Genomic DNA, 24,219 nt, shown 5'->3' with positions numbered 1-24,219 from the left:
TCCGCAATTTACATAACATGGCCAACAAGCCCGCGATACCCGAATGGCAACGTGCCTCCGCCGGTAACGCTGCAGCGTCATCGGAGCCCGAAGAAGCACGCGCGCAACACGCTGTCGAAGCCCCGACACCAACCGAAGACGACGTCGAGAAAGATGATAAGGAAGAGCAACCATCAGAAAGCTCGGAACTACTAGATCAAGCGTCGCGCTTCCTCGAAGATGACACAATCCGCGATGCGCCGCGAGAGAAGAAGGTCGCGTTCCTGCAGTCAAAGGGTGTGCGCCCTGAGGACATCGAGACTCTGCTAGGCCAAGAGCCACAAGAGAGCACACATACAGAGCTCGAAGCAGTGGGAGAACGGGCGTGGTCAGAAGTGAGTGCAGAAACCCTACTGGTGAAGCGCATGAAGCCCAGGCCATCGACGGTATCATAGAAGAAACACACTGACGCGTATAGACACCGCCAAAGCCGACCGAGGCACCCGAAGTCACATCTCAGCCTCGCGAAGTCATCATTCAGCCCCGCGAAATACCCCCGATCGTCACCTACCCAGAGTTCCTTGCGAACACCGAAAAGCCACCACCACTCATAACCACCCAGCGCCTCGTAACAACCGCATATGTAACGGGAGGCTTGATGGCGAGCATATACGGGCTTTCAAGGTGGATCATTGCGCCCATGACACACACCCTCGCCGAATCAAGACAAGACTTTGCATCGCATACGCACGAACAGTTGAAGGAGCTGAACTCAAGACTGGAGAAGGCAGTATCCGTGGATCCTGCTAGCAAAGTAAAGGCGGTTACAGATGCTGCAGATGATGTCTCAGAGGCAGACTCAGATCCTACCGAGCTTTACCATCGCGACTACGGCACCCAAACCACTCCCAACCTCTCCCGCCGACCATCTACCTCTACAGACCCACACCCCACCGTAACAGCGCACGAAAACCGCCTCAAGATCATAAAATCACATCTTGAAGAGCTCGACACGAACCGTACCAACGACGGCAAATCAAGGGATGGATTGCGGACGAAGGTGTCAGATTTGACTTCATATCTGACCGAGATGGACTATCAAAACCAATACTACCCTGGCATGGGCCGCTATGGAGCGACCTATAACTGGTCTGGTCAGAGTGGCACAGCACAGAATGATCAGATTGAGGTGCTGAAGAACGACATCAGGGCTGTCAAAGGCGTATTCTTGAGTGCGAGGAACTTTCCAGTGGGAGGTAGGAATGCGCCGCCGATACCTACCGGTAGAGTAGGTTCGTAAGATGGTAATTGCATCGGAAATTTGTGGATAATGAACGTTATATGTGAGTGTGTATCAGATTTACGATGTTGCTGCGCATGAGCGTTTATGCTCTTCTCTATCAGGTGATGTTTACATAGGTCATCTAGAGCAGCCTGTAATGCAAGGGAACTCTAGTTCAGACAGCGGAACTCCGGCTGATCTTCGACGTTACCTAGGTAGTATGACACTGGACCGTTCGCAGCTCCTGCCCCACTATACGTCATACTCAAGCAGCGACACCTTACCCTGCTGAGTTCATGTGGGTGTACCACTGCACAACCACAACACCAACTTCCAAGCCTGGTTTCCCACAAACATGTCGGGTTGGGCGTCTAAGTTGACCTCCTTGGGTCATTCCAAGTCTGAGGACAAGGACGAAACATCGCTCACCACGCTTCTCGACGCAGACCAATGCGCGGATCTGACCTTCTTGATTGCAACTATCACAGCATCTATGCGACAGTCCCTGGTCGATACCTATACCGCCGAGGAATTTCCAATCGACCCAAAGACCGCCAAATCAGAGGAAGAAATACTGCAAGACGCGCCCTCCAACCTCGACGATGTCGATGTTGCCAAGGAAGACAAGATCAAGAAAGAGAGGCAAGCACGTGAAGAAGATGCGAGGAAAGAGCTCGCACAGCCTGAAGTGCAAGAGCTGAAGCAGGAGATGTTGAAGTACTTTGATGGTTGGCGAGGTAGCGTCATCAGCAGAATCGGCGAGGTAGTCAACTCGAAAGAAAAGGCCAAAGAGCAGACACGTCAGGTCGAAGGCAAGGAAGTCAAACAAATCACGAAGAAATCTGAGACTGGTCTGAAGAGCATCAAGAAGCTCGACGAGAAGGATGAAGACGAGGACAAAATGTTCAACGAACTGTATCCACCTGTTCCCAACGCCCTCACTCAGTTAGAGGAGAGCAAGCGAGCACTCATACTACATTCGCTAGTGCTTATACTTCTGAGTCTGGAGCACTACTCGGCACATTCTCGCGTCCTGAATCTCTACCTCACAAGTTCTCTCGGGCTGAGTAGAGCCGTCCTGAAGAAAGACGAGGAGACTGTTGCTCAGGGTCTTTTGGAGGCAGCATCTCAGCAACTGAATGCTGATGCCGAGACGAAGGAAGCGGCCGAAAAATCGCAGAATGCTCGTAAATGGAAGGTTGGCCTTGCTGGTGTTGCTGGTGCCGCGTTGATCGGTGTCACTGGTGGGCTTGCTGCACCGCTCCTTGCCGCGGGCGTTGGAAGTGTCATGGGTGGGATCGGTCTGGGTGCTACCGCAGCTGCAGGATATCTGGGTACCCTTGCTGGTTCTTCCGTTCTTGTGGGCGGGCTGTTCGGTGCATACGGTGCGAAGATGACTGGACGAGCCATGGACGACTACGCCCGACAAGTCGAGGACTTCGCGTTCATTCCCATTCATCGTAATCAGGATCCGAGGAAACAGGACAACGAGTCTCGTCGCCTACGTGTCGCGATCGCCGTCTCTGGTTGGCTCCGCGACCCTGAAGAGGTGTCAAAGCCATGGAGATACATTAGTACAGGGACAGAAGGCTTCGCACTTCGTTGGGAGCTTGAAGCCCTTCTCAAGCTCGGACACAGTCTCGAGACATTCGTGACTAGTGCTGCTTGGGGTTACGCAAAGAAGAAGATCATTGAGCAGACTGTCTTCGCTGCGATGACGGCTGCAATGTGGCCACTGGGCTTGCTGAAGATTGCGACTTTGCTGGACAACCCGTTTTCGAAAGCCAAATATCGCGCCGAGAAGGCTGGTGAGGTCCTCGCAGATGCACTGATCAATAAAGTCCAAGGCGAACGACCGGTCACTCTTGTTGGCTACTCTCTCGGCGCACGTCTGATCTTTTCCTGCCTTGAGAAGCTGGCTGAGCGCAAGGCTTTTGGACTTGTCGAGAACGTCGTCCTCGTCGGCGCTCCATGCCCTTCCGACGTTGCCGATTGGCGGCGTATTCGTTCTGTAGTGAGTGGCCGTTGTGTCAACGTCTTCTCCAAGTCCGACTACATCCTTGGCTTCCTCTACCGCACATCCTCTATGCAACTTGGCGTCGCGGGTCTGCAGCCCGTCGTCGGCGTACATGGCGTTCAGAACGTTGACGTCAGCGACATCGTGGACGGTCACCTCCAATACCGCTTCATCACAGGTTCGATACTTCGCAAGATCGGCTTCGAAGACGTCGACATCGAAGAAGTCGAGCGTGCAGAGGCAGATCTAGCAAAGGAGAAGAAAAAGCAAGAGGAGGAGAGGGCGAAGAATGAAGGTAGGAAGGGGGAAGATAACGAGGAGAAAGAGAAAGAGGAGCTGGAGCAGGCTGTCGAGAAGAAGCAAGAGCAAAGCTGGATGCAGGTCACGCAGCAAAAGATGAAGGGTTTGGACATCGGTGGATTCGTCAAGGGTCTACCGGGAAAGGTGGCTCCAGAGTATGGAGCGGAGAAGACGGCGAAGAAGCATACGGGAGATTTCAAGGATACGAAGTAGTGCTCTTAGAGTGATGCAAGGTTTGCAAAGGGCTTTCGAATCAAGGGTTTTGTACATTAGCTAGGAAAATTGCGGATCATTAGATCTCATTCAATGAAGGCTCTATGTTTGAAGAACAAGTCACCAAAGTTGATGTTTTGTTTCGTAGCATACAAAATGAGCTGCAAAATCCAGTCCATCATTGTAATTGCATGTGCTCCATTCGTTCATGTGAAAGCTTTCCCCAGCTTAAGTCCCAATGCGGTTAGTCGATTTGTGGGGAAGCCGAGGCATTCGTTCACATGTCGCAGGTGAGGCTTGCACAGCGACACCTTCTGCGACGTGCTGATCTAACAAACACCACAGCCGGCGCGCGCCATATTGCACTCTGGAAGCCTGTCGCAACGGCACATGTGACCAGCTAAACTACGAGACTACGCGTTCCACACCACTGCGTATGTACTGAGCACCACAACCCGCTACGCCACGCTCTCCGCACAGTGTCAACCTTTCGCACAAGACCAATGCCTCGTCCACGATAGCCATGGCTGTCTTTTCGAAACCGCTCTCTTCTCACCGCCTCACCAGCGCGTCTGCCAAAGCCATAGTCAACGACCTCACACGCCTGTACCTCCAGCATCGAACACGCATATCGCGCGCCGTCTACCTCACTCTCTTTGTCGCCCTTATAAACCGCATACGGAATGCCATCGCCGAGCAGAAGGCCGCTTCAATACGGCGTGCCTCCAAAACAGCGGACAAGACAACAGCAGGCGAGGGTGAAGCAACGGGGAGGAAGAAGGTAGAGCTGAATAGGGAGTTCTTCAAGAACCTGCTGAGGTTGCTGAAGATATGTATACCTGGGTGGAAAAGCAAAGAGTTCAGACTCTTGATCGGACACAGTGTGTTTTTGGTGTTGAGGACGATGATCAGTTTGTACGTCGCGGAGTTGGACGGAAGACTGGTTAGTGCGCTTGTCAGAGGGAAAGGGAGGGAGTTCCTCCTGGGACTGGTCTGGTGGATGGCGGTGGCCGTGCCAGCGACTTTCACGAACAGTATGGTATGTCACTTCCTATCCCACCACCAGAGAGCGAAACGGCGAGGCCGCAGTCGCCAACGGGGAACCGAAGACGTGCTAACAGACCCAGCTCTCGTACCACCAGTGCAAACTCTCCCTCCAATATCGCACGCGCCTCACGAATCATATCCACTCCAAATACCTCTCACAGATGACCTTCTACACGCTTTCCGCCCTTGACGATCGCATCGCAAACGCCGACCAACTCATAACTGTCGATGTATCCAAGTTCTCCAATTCGCTCGCCGAACTCTACTCAAATCTTGCGAAACCGGTACTAGACATCATAATCTACAACTACTCACTCTCGCGCAGTGTCGGTGGCGAAGGGCTGTTCTTCATGAGCTTGCTGGTTCAGATTTCGGCCAACGTCATGAGGGCGCTTACCCCACCCTTTGGCAAATACGTAGCGGATGAAGCAAGGTTAGAGGGCGAATTCAGGTTTCAGCACTCCAGGTTGATCGATTGGAGCGAGGAGGTGGCACTGTACGCAGGACATGAGGCAGAGAAGGACACCTTGGATAAGGGGTACTTCACGCTGATCAAGCATGTCAATCGCATACTGAGGAGGAGATTCTACCACGGAGTCATGGAGGACTTTGTTATAAAGTACTTTTGGGGTGCGCTGGGATTGCTGCTATGCAGTGTGCCAGTGTTCTTCAAGGTTCCAGGCACAGGCGGCATGACCATGGGAGACCGGACGGAAAGTGAGTACTCAAAATCCGCAGTGCTTGTTTTATTTGCGAGGAGGACGATTACTGACAAGTGTTACTACAACAGGCTTCGTCACCAACCGGCGAATGCTCCTCATGTCTAGCGACGCTTTCGGTCGCGTCATGTTCTCGTACAAGGAGATCACCGAACTCGCCGGCTACACTTCGCGTGTGTCAACCCTCCTCGACGTGATCGACGACATACAAGCTGGTCATTTCGAGAAGAAGCTCGTTTCTTCCGCCGACACCGAGGAGAACGCATCCGTTCTACGCGGTCGCGGCACCGTAACCGAAGGCACAGACATAGAGTTCATCGACGTGCCTATAGTATCTCCAAACGGCGATGTACTCGTGCGCAAGCTCTCCTTCAGCGTGAAGCCAGGAGACCATCTCCTTATCGTGGGACCCAACGGCTGCGGAAAAAGCAGTCTGTTCCGCATCCTAGGCGGCCTATGGCCCGTATACGGCGGCAAAGTACGGAAGCCACCATTCGAAGACATCTTCTACATCCCGCAACGTCCATACCTCTCGCGCGGAACGCTACGCCAACAGATTATATACCCAGACTCGCTACACGACATGCACTCCAAATCCATTACCGACAACGACATCCTTTCGATCCTCGAGACTCTGAACCTAGAATCTCTCATCGACCGCCCCGGCGGCTTCGACGCTGAAGCACAATGGGAAGACGTGCTTTCCGGTGGTCTCCAGCAACGCGTCGCCATGGCGCGGCTTTTCTACCATAAACCCCGGTACGCTATCCTGGACGAATGCACGAGCTCTGTTACACTAGAGGTAGAAAGGGTGATGTATGAGGAGGCGAAGAGACTGGGTATAACGCTCATGACAGTCAGTCATCGGAGAAGTCTTTGGAGGTATCATACTAGGATTTTGCAGTTTGACGGCCAAGGTGGATTCTATTTTGGAGGTTTGGATGCGGAGAGGAGGGCGGTACTTGAAGAGTAAGTTCGTTTCCATTTGGGGTGTTTGTGAGCTTTTTGGAGTATGCGAGAATGTGCGCTAACATTTTGGTAGTGAGAAGGAAGACATCGACCTGCAGCTCAGAGCTGTTCCGGACATTGAGCAAAGGATCAGGGAGTTGGAAGCTTCGCGGTAACGGATGTGGATGAAAGTGGTCGGACAAGTTTAATGGGCGCTGGCATGTGGTAGCCGCGGATCTATGCGTAGTTATATTATATCTTGCATGGAATGTATGAAATCGCGCACTGCAACGAGAGGGCATAGCCTCGTAAGCTCACCGCGTGATATGAAACAAGATAATGCATACACACAGCTAATGCTGATCAGGTACGGATGCATATATATGCAAATAATGCACGCATGGCGGTGGCATGCAGGATACTAAGGGCTTTGCATCTGCGATGTTGAGGCAGAAGGCGGCAGCAGTAGCTTGAGAGTGATGCAGCGCGCGCATCTAGAAGGCATCTTGCACATGTGGGCGCACGACGCGCATGAACACTCAGAGAAGACAGTAAACAGGTGGCGGTATGATCATAGCGGAACATCAAATATGAGAGGAACAACTCTCATAGACAGCATCATCATATACTACACATCGCAAGAGGCATGGCACGGAATGTACGCGGTAGCAAATCTCAGACGCGTCGAGGGGGGCGTGGTTGCGGATGTCCGGCAGGAAACTGCCTCAAGGCTTACCACATCTGTGTATGTGGTGGCTGGGAAAGAGCGCAGATGGCCTCATGGGCGTCATGTTAAAACGAAAGTCGCGGTTGAGCGCGCTCGAACGCGCTCAGATGGGCTAGCGTCGGGTGCTCCCGTGGGTCAGGGTCCATTAGCGCGAACAGCAGCTCATCCGAGACGCGTCCGAGGTTTAGCGCCTTGATCCGAGCCATCGCCGCGCCAAGCCAGCCCTCACGTAAAAGCCGGCCACCTCGCTCCTCCCTTCTCACCTGTACACCACACTTTCTGCAGCTGCCCCATGCCACTTTCCACAACCACAACACTCTCAAGCCGCTGCTACTGCATTGTTGCGTATCTGCTTCTTCTTCTGCTCTGCACTCTTCACACTTCAGCTGAGTCAATTGTTCGCAATTGCTCTCCCCCTCACGCGCAGCTGCTTCTCGACGCGTCGCGTCAGGTAACCACACTGCACTCAGTCACCACGCTGTCTGCCACTGCTTCTCTCCACACTCTCAGCATTGCTCCTGGGTAGTCTCCAGTAGCCATGACTACCCTCAATCTCAAGCTCGGCCAGACGGTCGAGACTTCTGGCGGTGTAGACGGCATCGTCCGCTACCTAGGCCCCATTCACGTCTCAGAGGGGCGATTTGTGGGAATAGAACTCCCAACTGCTGATGGCAAGAACGATGGTTCCGTACGCGGAGAGCGTTACTTCACTTGCGCACCTCTCCACGGGCTGTTCATCCGCGACACTAGCATTGTCAGCATCCTCTCTGAGGCAGCCCCCGCACCGGCTCCTCCTACTCCACGAGCGGTCTCCAAAACAAAGGCACCACCCACCACACCCAGAGCCCGCCCATCAAGCGTGGTTGCCCCTAAGCCTACAACCACTACAAGGACAACCACATTGAGCAAGCGGCAGTCAGTCGCAGCTCCCTCGGCATCACAACCGCCTTCGCGTGGCCCAGTCCGCAAGGCCAGCGTGGCGAGCACGTCAAGCAACTCTGCCGCTGAATCATCTCGCGCCCCATTCTCTCGACCCGAATCCTCCCGCCCAGAACCTTCTCGTCCCGAACCCTCTCGTCCTACACCATCAACCTCAAGACCGAGTCTTGCATCTTCAGTCACAAGCAATGCTGGCAAAGCAAGTCGGGATAACAACGTCGACAATCTGCACACCAAGATCAGGCATCTCGAGAAGCAACACGCGGAAGACCAAGAGCGCCTGAGAGAGTATGCTCAGGTTCGCGACGAGAAAGAGCGCTACAGCGGCATCATCCAGCGGCTTCAGAACAAGTGTCAAGCTCAATATACCGAGATTCAGGAATTAAAAGACCGTGTCAACACACTTCAATTGGAACAACAGGCTCTCAACAGATCACACCAGGACCACGAGGTGGACTTGGAGGATGCCTTGGTGGACAAGGAGATGGCCGAGGAGAGGGCGGATCAAGCCGAGGCAGAGATCGGGTCGTTGCGCAAGCGCCTGGAAGAGCAGACGCTGGAGCTGGACATTCTTCGCGATGAGGCCGACCTCTTCACAACAGAAATGTCAGAGGATCAGAAGCAAGAGGCTGGATACTACCGTCTCCAACACGAGAATGATCGCATGCGACAGGCGTTGATCACTCTGAAAGAGATGACAGAGGAGCGGGAACAAGACTTCAAGGCACACATTCTCGGGCTCGAGGGCGACGTCTCACAGCTTGAGTACTACCGACAAGACAACGCCAATCTACAAGAACGTCTCTCTGTCTCCGAAAACCTTGTGGACCATCTCAAGCAACAGTTGGATGCCGCCAATGAATGGGAGGAGATGGTCGAGGAGTTGACCCAACAGAACCAGAATCTCCAAGATAGAATCGCGGAGCAGGATCTGGTCGTACAAGATCTTGAGAACCTACGGGAACTCAACGACGAGCTAGAAGCTCAACACCTTGAGCAAGAAGAGGACATGCTTGCAGAGCTTGACGCTAAGAACAACGAGCTCGCTGAGCAGGTACGCCAGATTACCGAACAGACTAACATCATCGCCGACCAAGAGTCTTTGATCTCCAAATTCCGAGACCTCGTCATGGACCTACAAACCAAGATGGCCGACGCTGAGTCTTCCAAGACTATGACGGAAGCCCAAGTTAAGGATACCACCGGTCGCTTCAACGAAGTGATGGACCTTAACCGCCAACTTCGTGCAGCCACTGTGTTGTCGACCACACGAGAGATCGAATCTTCGCTGGTATCGCTCAAGGCAGATCAGCTTGCTGAAAAGCTCGAGATTTGGAACGAGACAGAGTCCAAGGAGTTCACTCGGAGCGAGTCTCTCCAAGCCTATCTCGCAACAGAAAGAATCGCTGGGAAATCCAAGCTGCTTGTCAATGTGTTGAGGAGCACCTGTCGTCACATGAGCAATGGCGGTCGATTGGACGATGCCGTCTCCAGACTCGTCTGTGAAGAGTCCATTGTTCACCTGGAGGTTCTGAAAGACGGCAGCAACCGTCTTTGGTCTGCCATTCGTGGTTTATCTCTTCCTGAGTTCGCCAATTTTGGCCCGACATACCAGGAATTGATCTCGGTAGAGCAGGTTCTTGATCAAGGCCTCAACGCTCTCAAAGCAGACACACTCAACTTTGAAGAATTTGCTGGGTCCCTGGAGCGATCGACCAAGACACATGAAGCAATTCTGTCAGGCCACCAAGAGGTCCTTGCTGCACGACCAGAGGGAGAATTCCTCTCCATAGCGACTTCGCTCCACGCGAGGATAAACTACATCCTTTACATCTACGATCTGGCACACTTTGTCCTAGAGAAAGTGCCCGAGAGCATACGCGAAGAGTGCGCAAAAATGCTCATTCATTTCAACGAGCCAGTCGATACTTTGCAGGCTACATCCACGGCTGCGGCCAGGTTGCAGCGGACTCTGAAGGCTCTGGTTCAGGATCATATGTATCCGGAACAACCATCTGATTTCGAGGACGCTTTCAGATACGACGAAAAGCTGGCATCGGCTGCTGGAACCCTTGCCGCTTTCGTTCGCAGTCTGATCGAGGAGGTTGCGAAGTGCACCAGCCTATCCGACACCGAGCCAATCCCTGCTCTTGAGCTCCGCGCGATCAAAGACAACATCGATAATCTCGATGTCGATCAGAATTATGCTTTCATGTTTGCCCACCTGAACACCATCACTCACCATCTGAATTCCTGGGCCGACCAAGCCGGCATACTATCAAAAGCCATCGAGATCGAGCACGGACCTACGCCCTGGGCTCAGAAGGCGAAGGAGGTTGAGGCGGGACGGAAGAAGGATGACGAGGCTGTGCGCCAGTTACAAACTCTTACCGTCGAGCATCGTGCCACCGTTTTGAAGATTCACGAGCGAGAGCAAGTCATCGCCACGAAAGAACTGGAGATTGAGCACTTGATGGCTAAGATCAAGGACGCTACCAGTAAGACCGAAGGTCTCGAGGCTCTCCAAGAAGAGCTCACGACACGTCATGATAAGATCATGGATCTTCAGGCTCTGAATCGATCCCAGATGATGGAGATTGAGGTTTTGAGACAGCGCCTGGCCAATGCCGACGAGCATGCGCAAAACGACGCAGGACACGCCATGGAGACCATTGCCGCTCCAGTCGAGCAGCCTCGGGAAGAGGATGACCCGCTCGCTCATCCCAGCAAGCTCAGGACTATGCTCGAAGCCCTCGACAATGAGAACCATTGGCTGCGCAAGCGCGAAAACAGCTGGGCATTCAAATGGAATGTGCGCCAGACGTTGATCAGTCTGGACACCTACAAGCATGTCGACAGAAATTGGAGGAAATTTTATGAGAGGCTTTACCTCGATGACGATGATGAATTCCTCGTTTTTGAGCCATCAAGCCCAGTGCTCGAGGAGAACCCAACATATCAAATCTCGAACGCACATGGTACTGGCCGACCTAAGATGTCGGCTATCGAACTCAGTGGCATCAGCCTAGGCTGGGAGGAGCGCGCACATAGTCATAAGGTGGCTTTGGAGCAAGCCGAGGAGGACTTCGTCCACCTGTCCATGCTCTCCGAGGATTACGACGACTTGTCCTTCATTGCGGTATAATTCTAGAACACTCTATCGACTAGAAGGGAAGGAAGAAAAAGACACGACTTCGCCTTTACGATTCCACACGACACGGTGTTGCGCATTTGGTTTTTCAGCGACAACTCGAGAGCATGGGAAGATGCATCTTGGGTACTGGGCGTTTATTTTGGCTCTCATCACGGTTCTGAGCATTGGAGTTTTTGTGTTGGCTTTGGTTTTGATTTGGTGTTTATCGCGACGATACCCATGGGTCTGCATTCGCTGCATCGTTTTTTGTTGTACTTTGTTTTGTATACGTTTCCTTTCTTGTAGCTAGCTTTTTACTCTTGTCTTAGTCCTCCCGGTTTGAGACCTTGACTCACCCCTTCGGGGGTTTGAGTCGGCACTCGCCGGGAGGACGGGCAGGCATTATGACATTATCGTCTTCATCCAGTTCTTCCATTGTGAATCCCTCTGCGAGTTTGTCAATTGATGCTTGACATGGTCGTTTTCGCGCTCCAGTTCCTGGATTCTAGTTTCTTGCCAAAGAGCTCTCATCTTCGCCTCTTCTTTCGTCTTCTCCACTTCGGCTTCCAATGTTGACCTCCGCTGCCTTTCGAGAACCCGCGATAACTCGTTTGGCTTTGGCTGGTTCATCACACACCACAACTTGACGCGCGTGAGCTCTTCACTGTGTCGCAATTCGATCTGCGCAAGCTGGTGATCGTGATTCTCGTGAACGGTCGCGAGCTCTTTCGCGTGAGTTGTTTCTAGGTCTTCCACATGCTTCTCATGTTCCGCACGCTCTGCATCAAGCGCGCTGTTTAGACTGAGAGTCTGTCGCTCCTGCGCCCTTAGATCTTTGATCAACGCGGTGAGTGACGATCTTGCGGCAGCAGCGTGCGCTGTAGAACGCGGCTTGTGGCTTATCAGTATGATTCATGAGTCTTCGTCACATTCACTCACTGTGCTTGTCGGCGTACGTGGGCGGATATCGCGACGGGGGAACAGTTCTCGAAAAGATGGATTGCGGCCGCGCTCGTTTTGTCTTGTCGTTACCATTGCGCATGCGAGAGCGAGTGTTGATTCGACATTTTCTGGGAGATCGCGATATTGTCTGGAGACGAGATATGAGAGATCATGTTTAGGCTGCAGCTCTAGTGGAAGATAGAAGTTAGGTTGAGATGCTGCAAACAGAGTGGACGGGGTCTGCAGTGGCGGTATGATGGCGGAGGCAAAAGTGAAGGTGAAATTGGAGCTTCAAGCTATACACCAACGGTACCTCGTATACCTAAGATTGCAATCTGCCCGAGGCCACCTGAAGCCATACCCTTGTACTCATCATCAGGTTCTGTGATTCGCAACTCGCTTTTGTCCATCCAGCCATTCCCCAAACACGGGTAGATTTCCATTTACAGGTGTTGCCCCACAAGCCTTGCAATCTCGGCGCACTTTTCCGTGATACTACGCAACTTCTCGTTCGCGCCTTTCTCTGCGGTATGCTTGGCTTTCTCTTGAGCCAACTCATTCCCGAGCTCGGCAACCCTACTGCTGAGCGTCATGACATTCTTGCCTTAAATTTCATGCTGTTTTGTGAGAGTTTCGATACCTGCGACCGCCACTTTTCGAGTGTTGGCCTCTTTGTTCAGACTGCATGAGAGATCCTTGTTCTGGCTTTTCAGTTCGTGGACTTCAAGCTCTAGACCTGCGATAGTTGCGTCCTTCTCCTCGAACAGTCTGCTGTGTTCAACTGCGAGTTCTTTCATTTGGACCTGCATCTTTGAGATATGCCCACTGTAAACGGCGGCAGTGGCGCGAATATCCGAGTAGGTTTTGTTCTGCGCAGCATTAGCAACTTTTGATAACAACTGATCGTGCAAGATATGCATACGAGTTCATGAGCGATGGCTGTTGGACGAGTGGACTGCACCCCATGACGGACAGTAAGAGAAGAACCCGCCGTAGATAACGATTCTTCCTGTGATGGCGTGCGCAATGGAGCCATGTTGCTGGATGCGAGCGTATAATGGGCTGTATACCAAGGGTAGAAAGGTAATACAGTGGAAAGCAGCAAGGAAATGACTTTTTGCGATGAAAGTGAGAAGAGTAGACCTGCCTAAAGCGGCACACGGCTAGACGCAAACGTGAGGTGAGCGTGTTTGTGGTGCTCACTGTCCCCGCAGATGTTATGTAATTACAAGGATATCTAAAGCGCAGCTTTGCAACATTCTTTTCACTTTACTGAACGCCGTAGCTGAATATTGCGGGTTCGCAGTGACTTAAGAGTATGCGATGAAGTTCAGCAGCTGGGTCGCGACGACGGCGACAACGTTCTGAAAACATCAGTATCGCGAAAGCGAGTTTTCTCTCTGAGATGAAGCCTCTCTACCGGCTGGTGAAAAATCCCGTTCGAGGTGCGGCGTTTCTTCCAAGTACCCTCAGCCTGCTCCTTTTCTGAGTTCTTGTCACTTCTTTCCTGCACGTTGTCTGGTGCTGTGCACTCCTTCTACATCATCGCTGATCTTCGTATACTGCACCATAAGATATATGCCAGTACTGCTGGCGCTCGGTTGTTAGCGCTGCCTTCAGAATTTGCAAATGGTAGTATGGGCTCAGTTTTGAGGATTTTACTAAAGTGTCGCGTTCGTATACCGCGAGATCTGCGTCGAGGGGCAGTCGTTAAAGTCAATTTCTTAATCCCAAGGTCATGTGAGAGCGGGAGCCGCACTAAGTAGGAGCCGATAAGATCTTCCTTCTAGGCTCGCTGTAATACCGACATGGGATACATGCTTTCGGCAGTTCCCTGTAAGTTCTTTAGCTGCGTTATGAAGTTTGGTTGACACGTGAAACGTGTTACTCCAGACACTTACCTAGGTAGTGCATGAGTTGGACCTACGCGTGAGGCTATCACACTTGATCGCCCGACACATCGTGACAAGTCGCAATTGCTAGATGTGCGGGTTGAGGACATGCATGCGTGCGCGCAAACTTTCGGCGTTATTCAAAGACGCAATGCATTGCACAATCACCGCTGCGATGTTGATGACGACATCCTCACCCGGCACTAGGTACGCCAGAGACCGGGTTTTGCATCTTCGTGTTTCCAGCTTTCGCAGCGCAAAGTCTTCATTCGATCCGAAATTGTGAGCGCAACGTCGGCAAGCGCCTTGCTCGTTGAATGCGACATCACCAAGGCCACTTCAGCCACTGCAACGTAATTACAGGGCACGTGCCACCAGCCACAAAACTTGGTAAGTCGGCCGATACGGTGGTGTACGTTGAAAATGAACCAGGCTAAATTCGAGTAATCCTCTCCTCGACTAGTCTTTCTTCCAGAAGACAAGTGCCATCGCTAGCAGTAAGTAGTCGTTGCTAACAGCCTCCATCTGCGCACAGCCGACAATCGGCTACCTAGGTACCCAGAGATCGGGCCCACATCGGACCCGTAGCTCTGCCGTACCACAAACTATCGCAGACTTACGACTCGTCGGTCTTATTCCACCGCGAAAGCTCGTCGCAGCTCGGCCGGGTTTGCCATCATTGCGGATACGGGATGATTCGTGTTGTGGGGACGGCAGCACTTGAAGGGATGCCTGAGAGACGCCATTTACGGAACCTCTCGCCGTGATGGAAATTATCGTGATACTTAGATGGTGCAATGAATAAGGCCACCGACCGTTCGCTGTTTAGACCTTGTCGCAATCGCGTACAGAGATCGCCGACACGTGGAACTAGTGTGATCTTCCACGAGGATGTCGGTGATACTCCGGTGATCTGCGTTACCCTTTGATGGGTCAACCGAAATCGCGAGAGGTGGGTGCTTCAGCACCTGTCGATCACGGCAGTTACCAGGCGTGTGGAAAGTTACGTTTGGCAAGTGGCTGTTTGAAGGTAAGGTTCGTCTCGAGGAGGTTTCAGCACCGGCAGACGCAGTCGTCAAAGTACCTAGGTAGCATGTGTTCATGCGGGGAACGTGAGGTAGTGCGAAATACTCATGATCATTACTATATCGGATGCAAAACTATGGCCTCCGTTTTCCCTCATAGCTAACCAAACTAGCCTCATCTGTGTCTCCTTGACTATGGCTGTGCTTCACGTGATACGAGGTCTTGACTCTGATGCCATCTTCCACTTTCGTATCGAACGACTCTGAACGAGGGCTCGATATAGCCGTGTTCAAGTTGTACGACTTGTGCTTTTGACTGACGTTCCTGAGTTCGTTGTTGCTGCCGTAGTTGTAGTATTGACGGCTGCGTGCCGATGAGCCGCCCAAAATGGGGAAGAGTCTGACCAGGAGAAGACGGAGGGTCGGGAGGCAGGCGCTGGTAGGAACATTAATGGATGCGATATATGAGTACGAGTATAGAACTTACCACATGATGCCGACACAGATTTCAATCGTGCTCCACATTGAGACGTCGTAAAACTCCCAGCTCACGTTCGAGGAAGCGGCAAAGTGAACCAAGGCTTGTAAACGCAGAATGCTGACGACGGTGACGAAGGTACCAACGCAGAACATAAGCGCTACACCGACCTTCTTCTTCCAGTGTAGCTTCAAGCCCCAAAGCTGCCAAAGAGGTACACCCAGGATCCAGAAGTCCAAGGCGATGGATATGGCCGCGTTCGATGCAGTGATGGCGTTGATTTCGAGACAAGTACCTTCGTGCATACCATCCCATTTTGTCCAGAAGTACTGGATGGGCTGGCATTGAAATATCGCGACGATGATGAAGGCGACACCCCAGAGTATGGTGAAGACGATTGTACCCCATAGTAGTCGTTGAACGCCTTTGCTGGGGAACACGCGGATGTAGAAGAACAGTAGCGTGAGTTTCAACAGCATAAGCTGCGTGAAGTAGAGCCAGGCCATAATGTAGAAATATTGCAGCATCTGAGTGATCTCCGTCGGTGTCAGGGTCCAGAGATCTTGGCCAAGTCCATTCTTCACAGTGCCAAAAACAGTGATGACGGCACTGGGTATAGCGGCTATGAGTGTCGCCAGCACGCACCAGTCGTCGTAGCCAAAGTCCATCCTCGACACGGTGCCCTTGAAGGTGAAACGCATCGCAACGAAGGCTGCAGCTATGCATACCATGACGTTTGACAGCAGCACATAGCTTTGTCCGCGATCCCGTACCGGGGCTCCGCAGGTGGTCAGGCTGATGTTGCGCGTAACTTCATGTTCGTCAGCCTCTTGTTCTCTTCCGTCGGGATAGGTGCAAGTACCTAGAGCTTCAGGGATGGTGCAGCTGGCGCTCACACACAGCGTTACGTTATTTTGGAAGACATCGTTCGTGCAAATACATGCTTGATCTGTTGGAGAACAGGTGTTCGTACCGAAAGCGTTCAAGAGGCACAGTTGCTGCAAGGGTGAGCGAAATGTTAAGAAGTTGGGCTGCAAGGTACTTACAGCACATGCGGGAAGCTTTGACAGGGCAGGCTGCTGTGCTGCATGTACCATGGAGATGGTAACGAGCCACAACAGCATGCATGTACGAATGAAAGAGGCCATGTCGATGCTCTCACGCCACGTTTGCGCAAGACAATCCGAATGTTGAAGACAGATGGGCGGACCCCCGAGTTTGTAACGGGTGCGTAGGATATCGCGGAGGTCTCAAGTAAAGCGACAGCGGGACAGGTTCCACCATTTATCTTCCGCCTCTAAACGGAAGGTGATCCTCGAATATGATGAACGCAGGGATCCCTCGTGCGGTTTATAGTGCGTCTCTTGTAAGGTCCAGGACTGAAACCCACGAGTCGTAGCTACCATGGTGGCTGCCGTCATTGGTATGAAGTGCCGACTGCAGAAGCCTACCTCCCGACCATGGCATTCCAATAGCGCAAACTTTGTTAAGAAGTGCTGGCGCATATACGGTCGGAACCTAGCATCCTTCAGAGATGGCGGCATGTCATCCAGAAAGGGGTCTTGCCTTGTTCAGGCCGGTGCAGCGTGATGTGGGGTGCGGTCCGGTGTGTCATGGGCTTGCGAACGCCACAAACGCCAACCGAAAACCACGGTAAAACCTGAACAACAACGTCCACCATCCATGGCCAACGGAGGATGATTTTAGACTTTCGAGTATGTGACAGAAAGGGCGATGATGAGCATGGCGCAATGGCAGAGGCCTGGGGGCGGGCGAGCACGTGGAGCGATAACAGCTGCTCAGTGCGCACCTAGACATCTCGTTCGCTGCACGGCTGCCGAAATGAGGTTCTTTCCGAACGTACCAAGACGACGAACGCCCGCCAAGATCTGCACGCCCGCCGGTTCCTGGCGCCACACTGTGTCGCCTGAGGACGAATCCTACGGTTTCATGAATCTCAATCCTAGCGAGCAATCCGTCGTTGAGGGTCCACCCCCAAGCGTTAGGCCACCCGGCGAATCCCCCATTCATCGGTTGGCCCACTCTGCCCTGCAGTAAGTCATCCTCGCGTGCGGCCATCGATTCCCGCACGAGGTTTTCGCCGGCTTCCAGCCCAGTGCATGGCTATTCCTTGCATTGATATCGGCATGTGGCACAATGTCTCAAGTGGGCACTGTCGGCGCTGTAGCCTACAGAGGAAGCAGACATATTCTAAGTTTTCTGCTTTGAGATGGTCTCCGAGATGAGAAGAATAGCATGTGGCAATGCGAAAACGATAGTAAGGGGAACAATGGCTATATATGAGGGTCGGGACAAGGCTCTTGGTATTCATCACTCCCATCAATCACTTTCAAGACAAGATGAGGCTCATCGACAACGCTCCGCTCTTTGGAGCCCTACTCCTTGCTCGCTTTGGAAGCGCCCAGAATTGTTACCGTCTGCCAAGCGATGCCGACTGGCCATCCGATAACGCGTGGTCGACACTGAACTCGACCGTGAACGGGAAGCTCGTAGCTACTGTCCCAATTGGCTCCCCGTGTCACGACCCGACATATGATGCCGACGCTTGCGACGCATTGAAGTCATCATGGCTCAACCCGCTGACACAGTAAGTGCAAGAGCTCCGTTTACATGTTGGCGTAGAACTCTAATACTCTTGGCAGCACCCCATCCTCCCACTCGATCATGCAGTCGTACTTTGCCAATCAGAGCTGCGATCCATTCTCCGATAGGAGCATCCCGTGCACTCTGGGCAACTACGTTTCGTACTCTGTCAAAGCTACCGAGGCGGAGGACGTCGTATCTGCTCTTGAGTTCGCCAAAGCCCAGAAGATTCGTGTTGTTGTACGCAACACTGGGCATGGTTAGTCATATCCATGTACGAACTGTATGTGAGACAAATACTGACTTCGTACACTCATCTTTAGATTTCCTTGGAAGATCTACTGGAGCCGGCGCTCTAGCCATCTGGACCCAAAGTCTCAAGAACATCGCCTTCGGCGACTGGTCCGATGAGCACTACACTGGCCCGTCGGTCACTGTTGGCGCTGGAGTGATGGGCAACGAGTTGCTCGAGGCAGTGCACAAGCAAGGCATGAGTGTTGTGTCTGGTGAATGCGCTACTGTTGGTCTAGCAGGAGGGTTTACCCAAGGTGGTGGACACTCGGTGCTCAGCACTGAGTTCGGGCTTGCTGCTGATCAGACCTTGTCCTTCGAGGTCGTGACTGCTGAGGGCAAGATGCTCACTGCTTCAGCAACCGAGAACGCCGACCTTTACTGGGCTCTCAGCGGAGGTGGTGGTGGCACATATGCTATCGTCCTCTCATTGACTGTGCGAGCATACCCGGCCAAGCAGGTTGGTGGTGCTGCTATGCAGCTTCTCGCCTCGTCCACCACCCCCGAGAAGTACGCCGCAGCGACTGCCAAGCTGATTGAGCTCTTGCCGGCGATGATCGACGCTGGTGCTATGGTCGTCTTCTTGGTCAGCACTCAGTACATTGTGATCAAGCCCGTCACCGTCTGGGACTCAACAGCTGCCTACGTCAAGGACGTTGTGCTTGCGCCTTATGCCAAAGCTCTTACAGATCTCGGTATCACGCCCCCAATCGTCTACAGCGAGCTGTCTTACCGCGACCACTTCGATCGCTACATGGGCCCTCTTCCACGCGGCGCATACGAAGTCAACCGATACCAGTTTGGTGGCCGTCTCATTCCACGAACTGTGGTCGAGAACAAGACCGCCGACCTTGTCAAGGTCTACCAAGAGCTTGCCGCAGAAGGCGTCTTGCTTGCTGGTAGCTCAGCAAACTACAAGAAGCCCGCTGGAGTCGCCGACAATGGCGTACTACCCGCATGGAGAGACGCCATGATTCAGCTGCAGCTTATCACAAACTGGGATTCCACCGCTCCTTGGGCCACCATGGAGGCAGCTCAGCAGAAGATGACCAACGAGCTCATGCCCAAGATTGAAGCCATTACCCCGGGAAGTGGCTCATATCTGAATGAGGCAGATTTCCAGCAGCCGAACTGGAAAGAGACCTTCTTTGGCAAGAACTATGATAAGCTGAAGGACATCAAGAAGAAGTACGATCCTAAGGATGTTCTCTACATCCTCAAGGGTGTTGGTAGTGAGGCCTGGAAGGTCAGCAAAGACGGACGTATGTGCCGTGCGTAGAAGAGTCGTGTAGTTTAATATTCTTGTACATACCACTTATTATCCTGGGCTTCACCCAAATCAAGAGCTTATGAACTTTTTCCAAATCCCTCCACTCATCGATCCGTTCAGCGATGTTACCAAAGACCAGAGCGATTGATGCGAGGGGGGGCTTTTAGCCGGATTTAGATGTGGCAACTCAACAAATGTTGCGATTGAGCGAGACAGGATGTGGCGTAGATGTGTCGTGCATTGGAAGGAGACAGGTAAGGGCATCGCTGTCTCTCGATCCGATGTTGTGCGCCCGTGCACGATCAGGCCGGCCGGCTAAAGCTCCATGTGACGTCGCGTCATGATTTCTGGACCCTTCATTGACCACACATTCCTGATGCCACTCCGGACTCTTCATCGTTCCCTATATAGAATCTGCCTGAATATAAGCCATCGCACTGTGTGGGTCTCTGCCAGGCTGCACACATGGCTTTGCGAGTCGACTCTTGCGCCCGGCCGATGGCTGCCTGCAGCTACACAATCTAACTCTTTCCCGCTATGGGCATCTCGAGCGTTGATATCGTGATGCACCTCCCTCCTATGTCTTCTGAGTGAGCTGCTGTCTTTTTATTTGGTATCTCAGCTAGTATTCATCAACTTATATTTTGCTTCCCTTTTGCGCAAGTTTTGTCGCGTCATCTTTCTCTCGTATATCATACAGCAATAAAGGAACCGGGTTTTTTCGCCATTTTGTGGATGCCGTCTGTCTTCAAATCAACGGTCATTAACTGCGATCGGACTGATCGGTCGTTGTGTTATCAAGACATGTGAAGAGGTACAAGGCTTCCTTCACACTGCATTCAGGGCTAGCTAGCCGGGTCCAAGTCTGTCGGCATTCACTTCAACTTTGGCGCAAATCCTACCCTTGTGAATTAGTCACTCGCCTCGCACACCACGTGTTGCCTTGATTCTACACAATCTCCACACGCCTGAACTATTTCGCCCCCGGTACCGAACTCACTCTACCACTCCACCACGGCGCTCGACCTTACCCACGAACGATCACCTTCGCAGCCCTCTCCAACTGATAGGAACTCACACCATACTCTACCCACAAGAGCCATCATGTCTAAGAGCTGTGTAATCTGCGGCACAGAGGAGAGCGAAAGCGAACTACTTATCGAAGCTCCATGCCGCCGCCATTTGGTCTGCGCCGACGATCTCGCTAGCTTTTTCGAGAATGCGACAAACAACGAGAGTCTATACCCGCCGCAGTGCTGCGATGTTATGTTTGTGTTAGACGACTATGAGGACTATCTGCCGTGGGAGATTTCTTGGGCGTACCAGGTGAAACAGCACGGCGAGTACACAATCCTGGCAAAGTAAGTCCTAAAAGAAAAAGAAAAGCTGATCAGGTCGACGTGCGAGCGACAGATTCAAATTGAGCTAACACTTGAACAGATTTCGAACATACTGCGCAAACCCAGCTTGCGCGAAATTTCTACCCCCCGGAGCCCACGTCGAAGACCCCGAAACGAAAATCACATATGCCATCTGCGAGGCCGAAGAGTGCGGAAAGTTGACTTGTGTCAAGTGCAGGACGTTGCTCGACCAAGGAACCCAGAACCACAAGTGCGACCAGAACGAAGACGACAAGAAGTTCAAGCAGACTGCGAACGAGAAGGGTTACCAAGAGTGCTTCGTTTGTGGCGCAACCGTGGAGTTGGCCGAGGCATGCAATCATATTACCTGCGAGTGCGGCAACTCATTCTGTTACATCTGCGGCGAGAACTGGCCTGGAATGCACGGCTGCCCACAATACGGACCCGCGGAGTACGATGAAGAAGGATATAACCAGGACGGCTTCCACCGTGATAGTGGCCTCAGTCGTGAAGGTCTCACTCGTCGTCAAGAAATTCTGCGTGCTCGTGCACTAGACGAGGCGCAGCGTCAGGCTGACGATGACGATGACGATGAAGATGACGAGGAAGAAGGTGATGCGCGAAATGATCCTGAGTGGGAAGTCCTGCAACATCTGACTCCCGACCAACGCGCTATTGTCAATATGCTTCCTCATGGGCCCCGCGAAGACGCTTTGGATCAGCATCGCATCGAGTTGTTCGAAAACCAGGGCATTTTGTTCGATCAGTTCAATCCTCATCCTCCGCCTCCGACTCCACACCCGCAAGATAATGGTGAGGATGGTGATGAGGAAGGGGAAAACAACGGTGAAGACGATGAGGAGCGCGGCGACGACAACATAGACGCAGCACATGGACCCGCTGTCGATGACTTCTTGTCAGCTGGAGCAGCAGTCCATGACGCAAGGATCATTCTCGATGCAAACGGAGAAATTCAGATTACCCGTGATATACCAAGCGACATGAACCCTCCAGAAGTGGCAGGAGCATTTCCCGCGGACCAAAATGAATTCTACGACTTCGCCGGCTCCAACATCCAAGTCGTCCCGGCCGACGAAGAAGCTGCCCGACAAGATACCCCCACCACAGTCAGTCAGCCTCCCACTTCCGACGAAGCTGTCAACGACGACGTACCCGGAGCTTAGCAGCGCTGCATCATCGTTGCCTGCGAAATCGCCCCAGGACCAACAGCCCATGTTATACTACGGATAACCTGAACAGGTCTACAGACTACACTGAGTTATAGTTGGGCAAAGTAGAAGATCTAAGGTCAACCTAGGCTCCAGGTTATTCAATCTTTTCCTTGTATGAAGTGAGGCATCACTGTTTCTGGCTTCGATATTGTGCGTCCGTGCACGACCAGACTTGCTGTGGGATAGTGTTGGATCGTAGGGATGAAGGAAATAAGGTAATAAGGTAGTTGCTCGACATACACTTCATTGCGTCATTCATCATTGCAGAACTTTTGGTTCGTGTTCTCGTAGGGCCTGACGTGCTGTGTAATAAACGTGTCCACCCTCATCCTACCCGCCATCTACTTGACGAAAGTGTTGACAGGCAACCTGTACACATCGATCGTCCAGTACGGCCTCCTAGTTCCCTCCCACTGATCACTCCCATGCAGCCCCTTCGGCACATCGATATCCTCCCACTGCGTATCAAAGCCCGCCTCATAAAGATCCATCTCAGCAACCTTGGTATAAACATCATAGCAAATCTGGCGATCAGCCCCCAGACCATTATACCACCCAAACTTGCCATCCTTGGCCAGAAGTGCGACCACATACTCCGCGAAAAACTCCTTGAGCGCCTTGTAATCCTCGGCAAAAGTGTCGTAATAGATCGCATCTAGCACAACGCCCTGCTCCACCAACTTGGGCAGGATATCTTGCCACCTCCCCTCGTGGATCTTGACATTGGGCTTGTCGTACCAGCCTTGCTCACGCAGCCGTTGGTGCACTTGCGGGTGCGCTTCGATAATGTGGTGCTCCGCGGGGTCATGCGTGAGAATCGCCGTGTCGACAATACCCATTCCATGGCCTACATTCATAGTGCGAAGACCAGATTTGGGAATCAGAGTCTCGGCGTGGCGTTGCATAATTTGCGTTTCCCAGTCCATCATGACAGCGTTGTCGGATTCGTCAAGCAGAATACCCGGCTTGTAGCGGAGTTGAGATTTCAGGTATGCTTTGTTGTCTAGGGAGACGTCGTCGAGAATCTTTTCGTCGACGACTTGTTCCACGGCTTTGGCGTCTTCGGCGGAGACCTTTTGCTTCTTGGCGGCGGGTTGCTCGGTGGTGTCTTCTTCGAATGCTTCTTCCACGTCGTTGTCGCCCATGCCGAGTGCTTCCAGGCGGGCGAAGAGGATCTCAGCGCGAACACCGGCTTCGACCATCATTTCGTAAATCTTCTTTTGGCCTAAGCGGAGGGCAATGCATCCTGGTGTTTCGTCTTCCTTGTTGAGGTCGTTCCAGATGGCGCCGTTTTGGAGGAGGGTCTCTACGGTTTGGATGGCGGAATCGCCCGCCTCCTTTCCGTCTTCAGCCTTACCGCATGCTGCGATTGCTGCGTGTAGTGGTGATGTTGATACTGTTGCTGTGGGGTCTTGCACGTTTGCCGAGCCATCCTTGAGCAGGACGGTCAACGCCGGCACATCGTGACGCTCTGCCGCCGAGATGATGCGCTTGGCGAGGAGGATATCTTCTTCTGTTGTTTGTTCGGCCATCTTCAATTGCGATTGTATCGTCGTCGATCTGAGTTGCAGAATGACTGTGGGGTTGGGTAACTTTTTCCTGCAGGGTTCACGATAAGATAAGCGAAGACTAGTGCTTCACTGTGGCTTCCCGATGCGGCATGGACTGATACTGTGCTGTGCTTGGAAGGCCATAGCTTGCGTAGCAAGTGACAAGGATGGTAGGATAAAAGCTGCACGAACGATATACGTAGTAAAATGACATTCGTTGGCAGCAAGCATGTACGTATCTGCTGATACATTTCGTGCTTCTATTAATGA

General features: G+C 52.5%; 7 protein-coding genes across 7 annotated transcripts; 5 read left to right on the top strand and 2 right to left on the bottom strand.

Annotated features, from left to right (window-relative positions):
- Positions 1 to 17: 17 nt before the first annotated feature.
- Positions 18 to 1,279, top strand: J4E90_007321 (uncharacterized protein; the record flags this gene model as incomplete). Its single annotated transcript, XM_051436861.1, has 2 exons — positions 18 to 374; positions 458 to 1,279. 2 exons carry the CDS (start codon positions 18 to 20, stop codon positions 1,277 to 1,279), a joined length of 1,179 nt encoding a protein of 392 aa, XP_051289607.1.
- Positions 1,280 to 1,616: 337 nt separating this feature from the next.
- Positions 1,617 to 3,791, top strand: J4E90_007320 (uncharacterized protein; the record flags this gene model as incomplete). The annotated part of the gene is made up of 1 exon (XM_051436860.1): positions 1,617 to 3,791. The coding sequence occupies one exon, from the start codon at positions 1,617 to 1,619 to the stop codon at positions 3,789 to 3,791; it is 2,175 nt and encodes a 724-aa protein (XP_051289606.1).
- A 523-nt stretch (positions 3,792 to 4,314) lies between these two features.
- On the top strand, positions 4,315 to 6,681 carry J4E90_007319 (uncharacterized protein; the record flags this gene model as incomplete). Its single annotated transcript, XM_051436859.1, has 4 exons — positions 4,315 to 4,830; positions 4,919 to 5,555; positions 5,629 to 6,526; positions 6,600 to 6,681. The coding sequence occupies 4 exons, from the start codon at positions 4,315 to 4,317 to the stop codon at positions 6,679 to 6,681; spliced, it is 2,133 nt and encodes a 710-aa protein (XP_051289605.1).
- An 8,617-nt stretch (positions 6,682 to 15,298) lies between these two features.
- J4E90_007318 (uncharacterized protein) lies at positions 15,299 to 16,738 on the bottom strand (the record flags this gene model as incomplete). Its single annotated transcript, XM_051436858.1, has 4 exons — positions 15,299 to 15,599; positions 15,651 to 16,452; positions 16,504 to 16,639; positions 16,688 to 16,738. The coding sequence occupies 4 exons, from the start codon at positions 16,736 to 16,738 to the stop codon at positions 15,299 to 15,301; spliced, it is 1,290 nt and encodes a 429-aa protein (XP_051289604.1).
- Positions 16,739 to 18,001: 1,263 nt separating this feature from the next.
- Positions 18,002 to 19,815, top strand: J4E90_007317 (uncharacterized protein; the record flags this gene model as incomplete). Its single annotated transcript, XM_051436857.1, has 3 exons — positions 18,002 to 18,249; positions 18,305 to 18,504; positions 18,569 to 19,815. 3 exons carry the CDS (start codon positions 18,002 to 18,004, stop codon positions 19,813 to 19,815), a joined length of 1,695 nt encoding a protein of 564 aa, XP_051289603.1.
- A 1,095-nt stretch (positions 19,816 to 20,910) lies between these two features.
- J4E90_007316 (uncharacterized protein) lies at positions 20,911 to 22,351 on the top strand (the record flags this gene model as incomplete). The annotated part of the gene is made up of 2 exons (XM_051436856.1): positions 20,911 to 21,167; positions 21,247 to 22,351. 2 exons carry the CDS (start codon positions 20,911 to 20,913, stop codon positions 22,349 to 22,351), a joined length of 1,362 nt encoding a protein of 453 aa, XP_051289602.1.
- A 389-nt stretch (positions 22,352 to 22,740) lies between these two features.
- Positions 22,741 to 23,931, bottom strand: J4E90_007315 (uncharacterized protein; the record flags this gene model as incomplete). Its single annotated transcript, XM_051436855.1, has 1 exon — positions 22,741 to 23,931. The coding sequence occupies one exon, from the start codon at positions 23,929 to 23,931 to the stop codon at positions 22,741 to 22,743; it is 1,191 nt and encodes a 396-aa protein (XP_051289601.1).
- Positions 23,932 to 24,219: the final 288 nt, after the last annotated feature.

The sequence above is a fragment of the Alternaria incomplexa genome (genome assembly GCF_024043165.1).
Source record: "Alternaria incomplexa strain BMP 0042 chromosome Unknown scaffold_10, whole genome shotgun sequence".
Taxonomy (NCBI): Eukaryota; Fungi; Ascomycota; class Dothideomycetes; order Pleosporales; family Pleosporaceae; genus Alternaria; species Alternaria incomplexa.
Note: the sequence above shows the minus strand (reverse complement) of the source record. Positions and strands in the feature narration are given on the sequence as shown.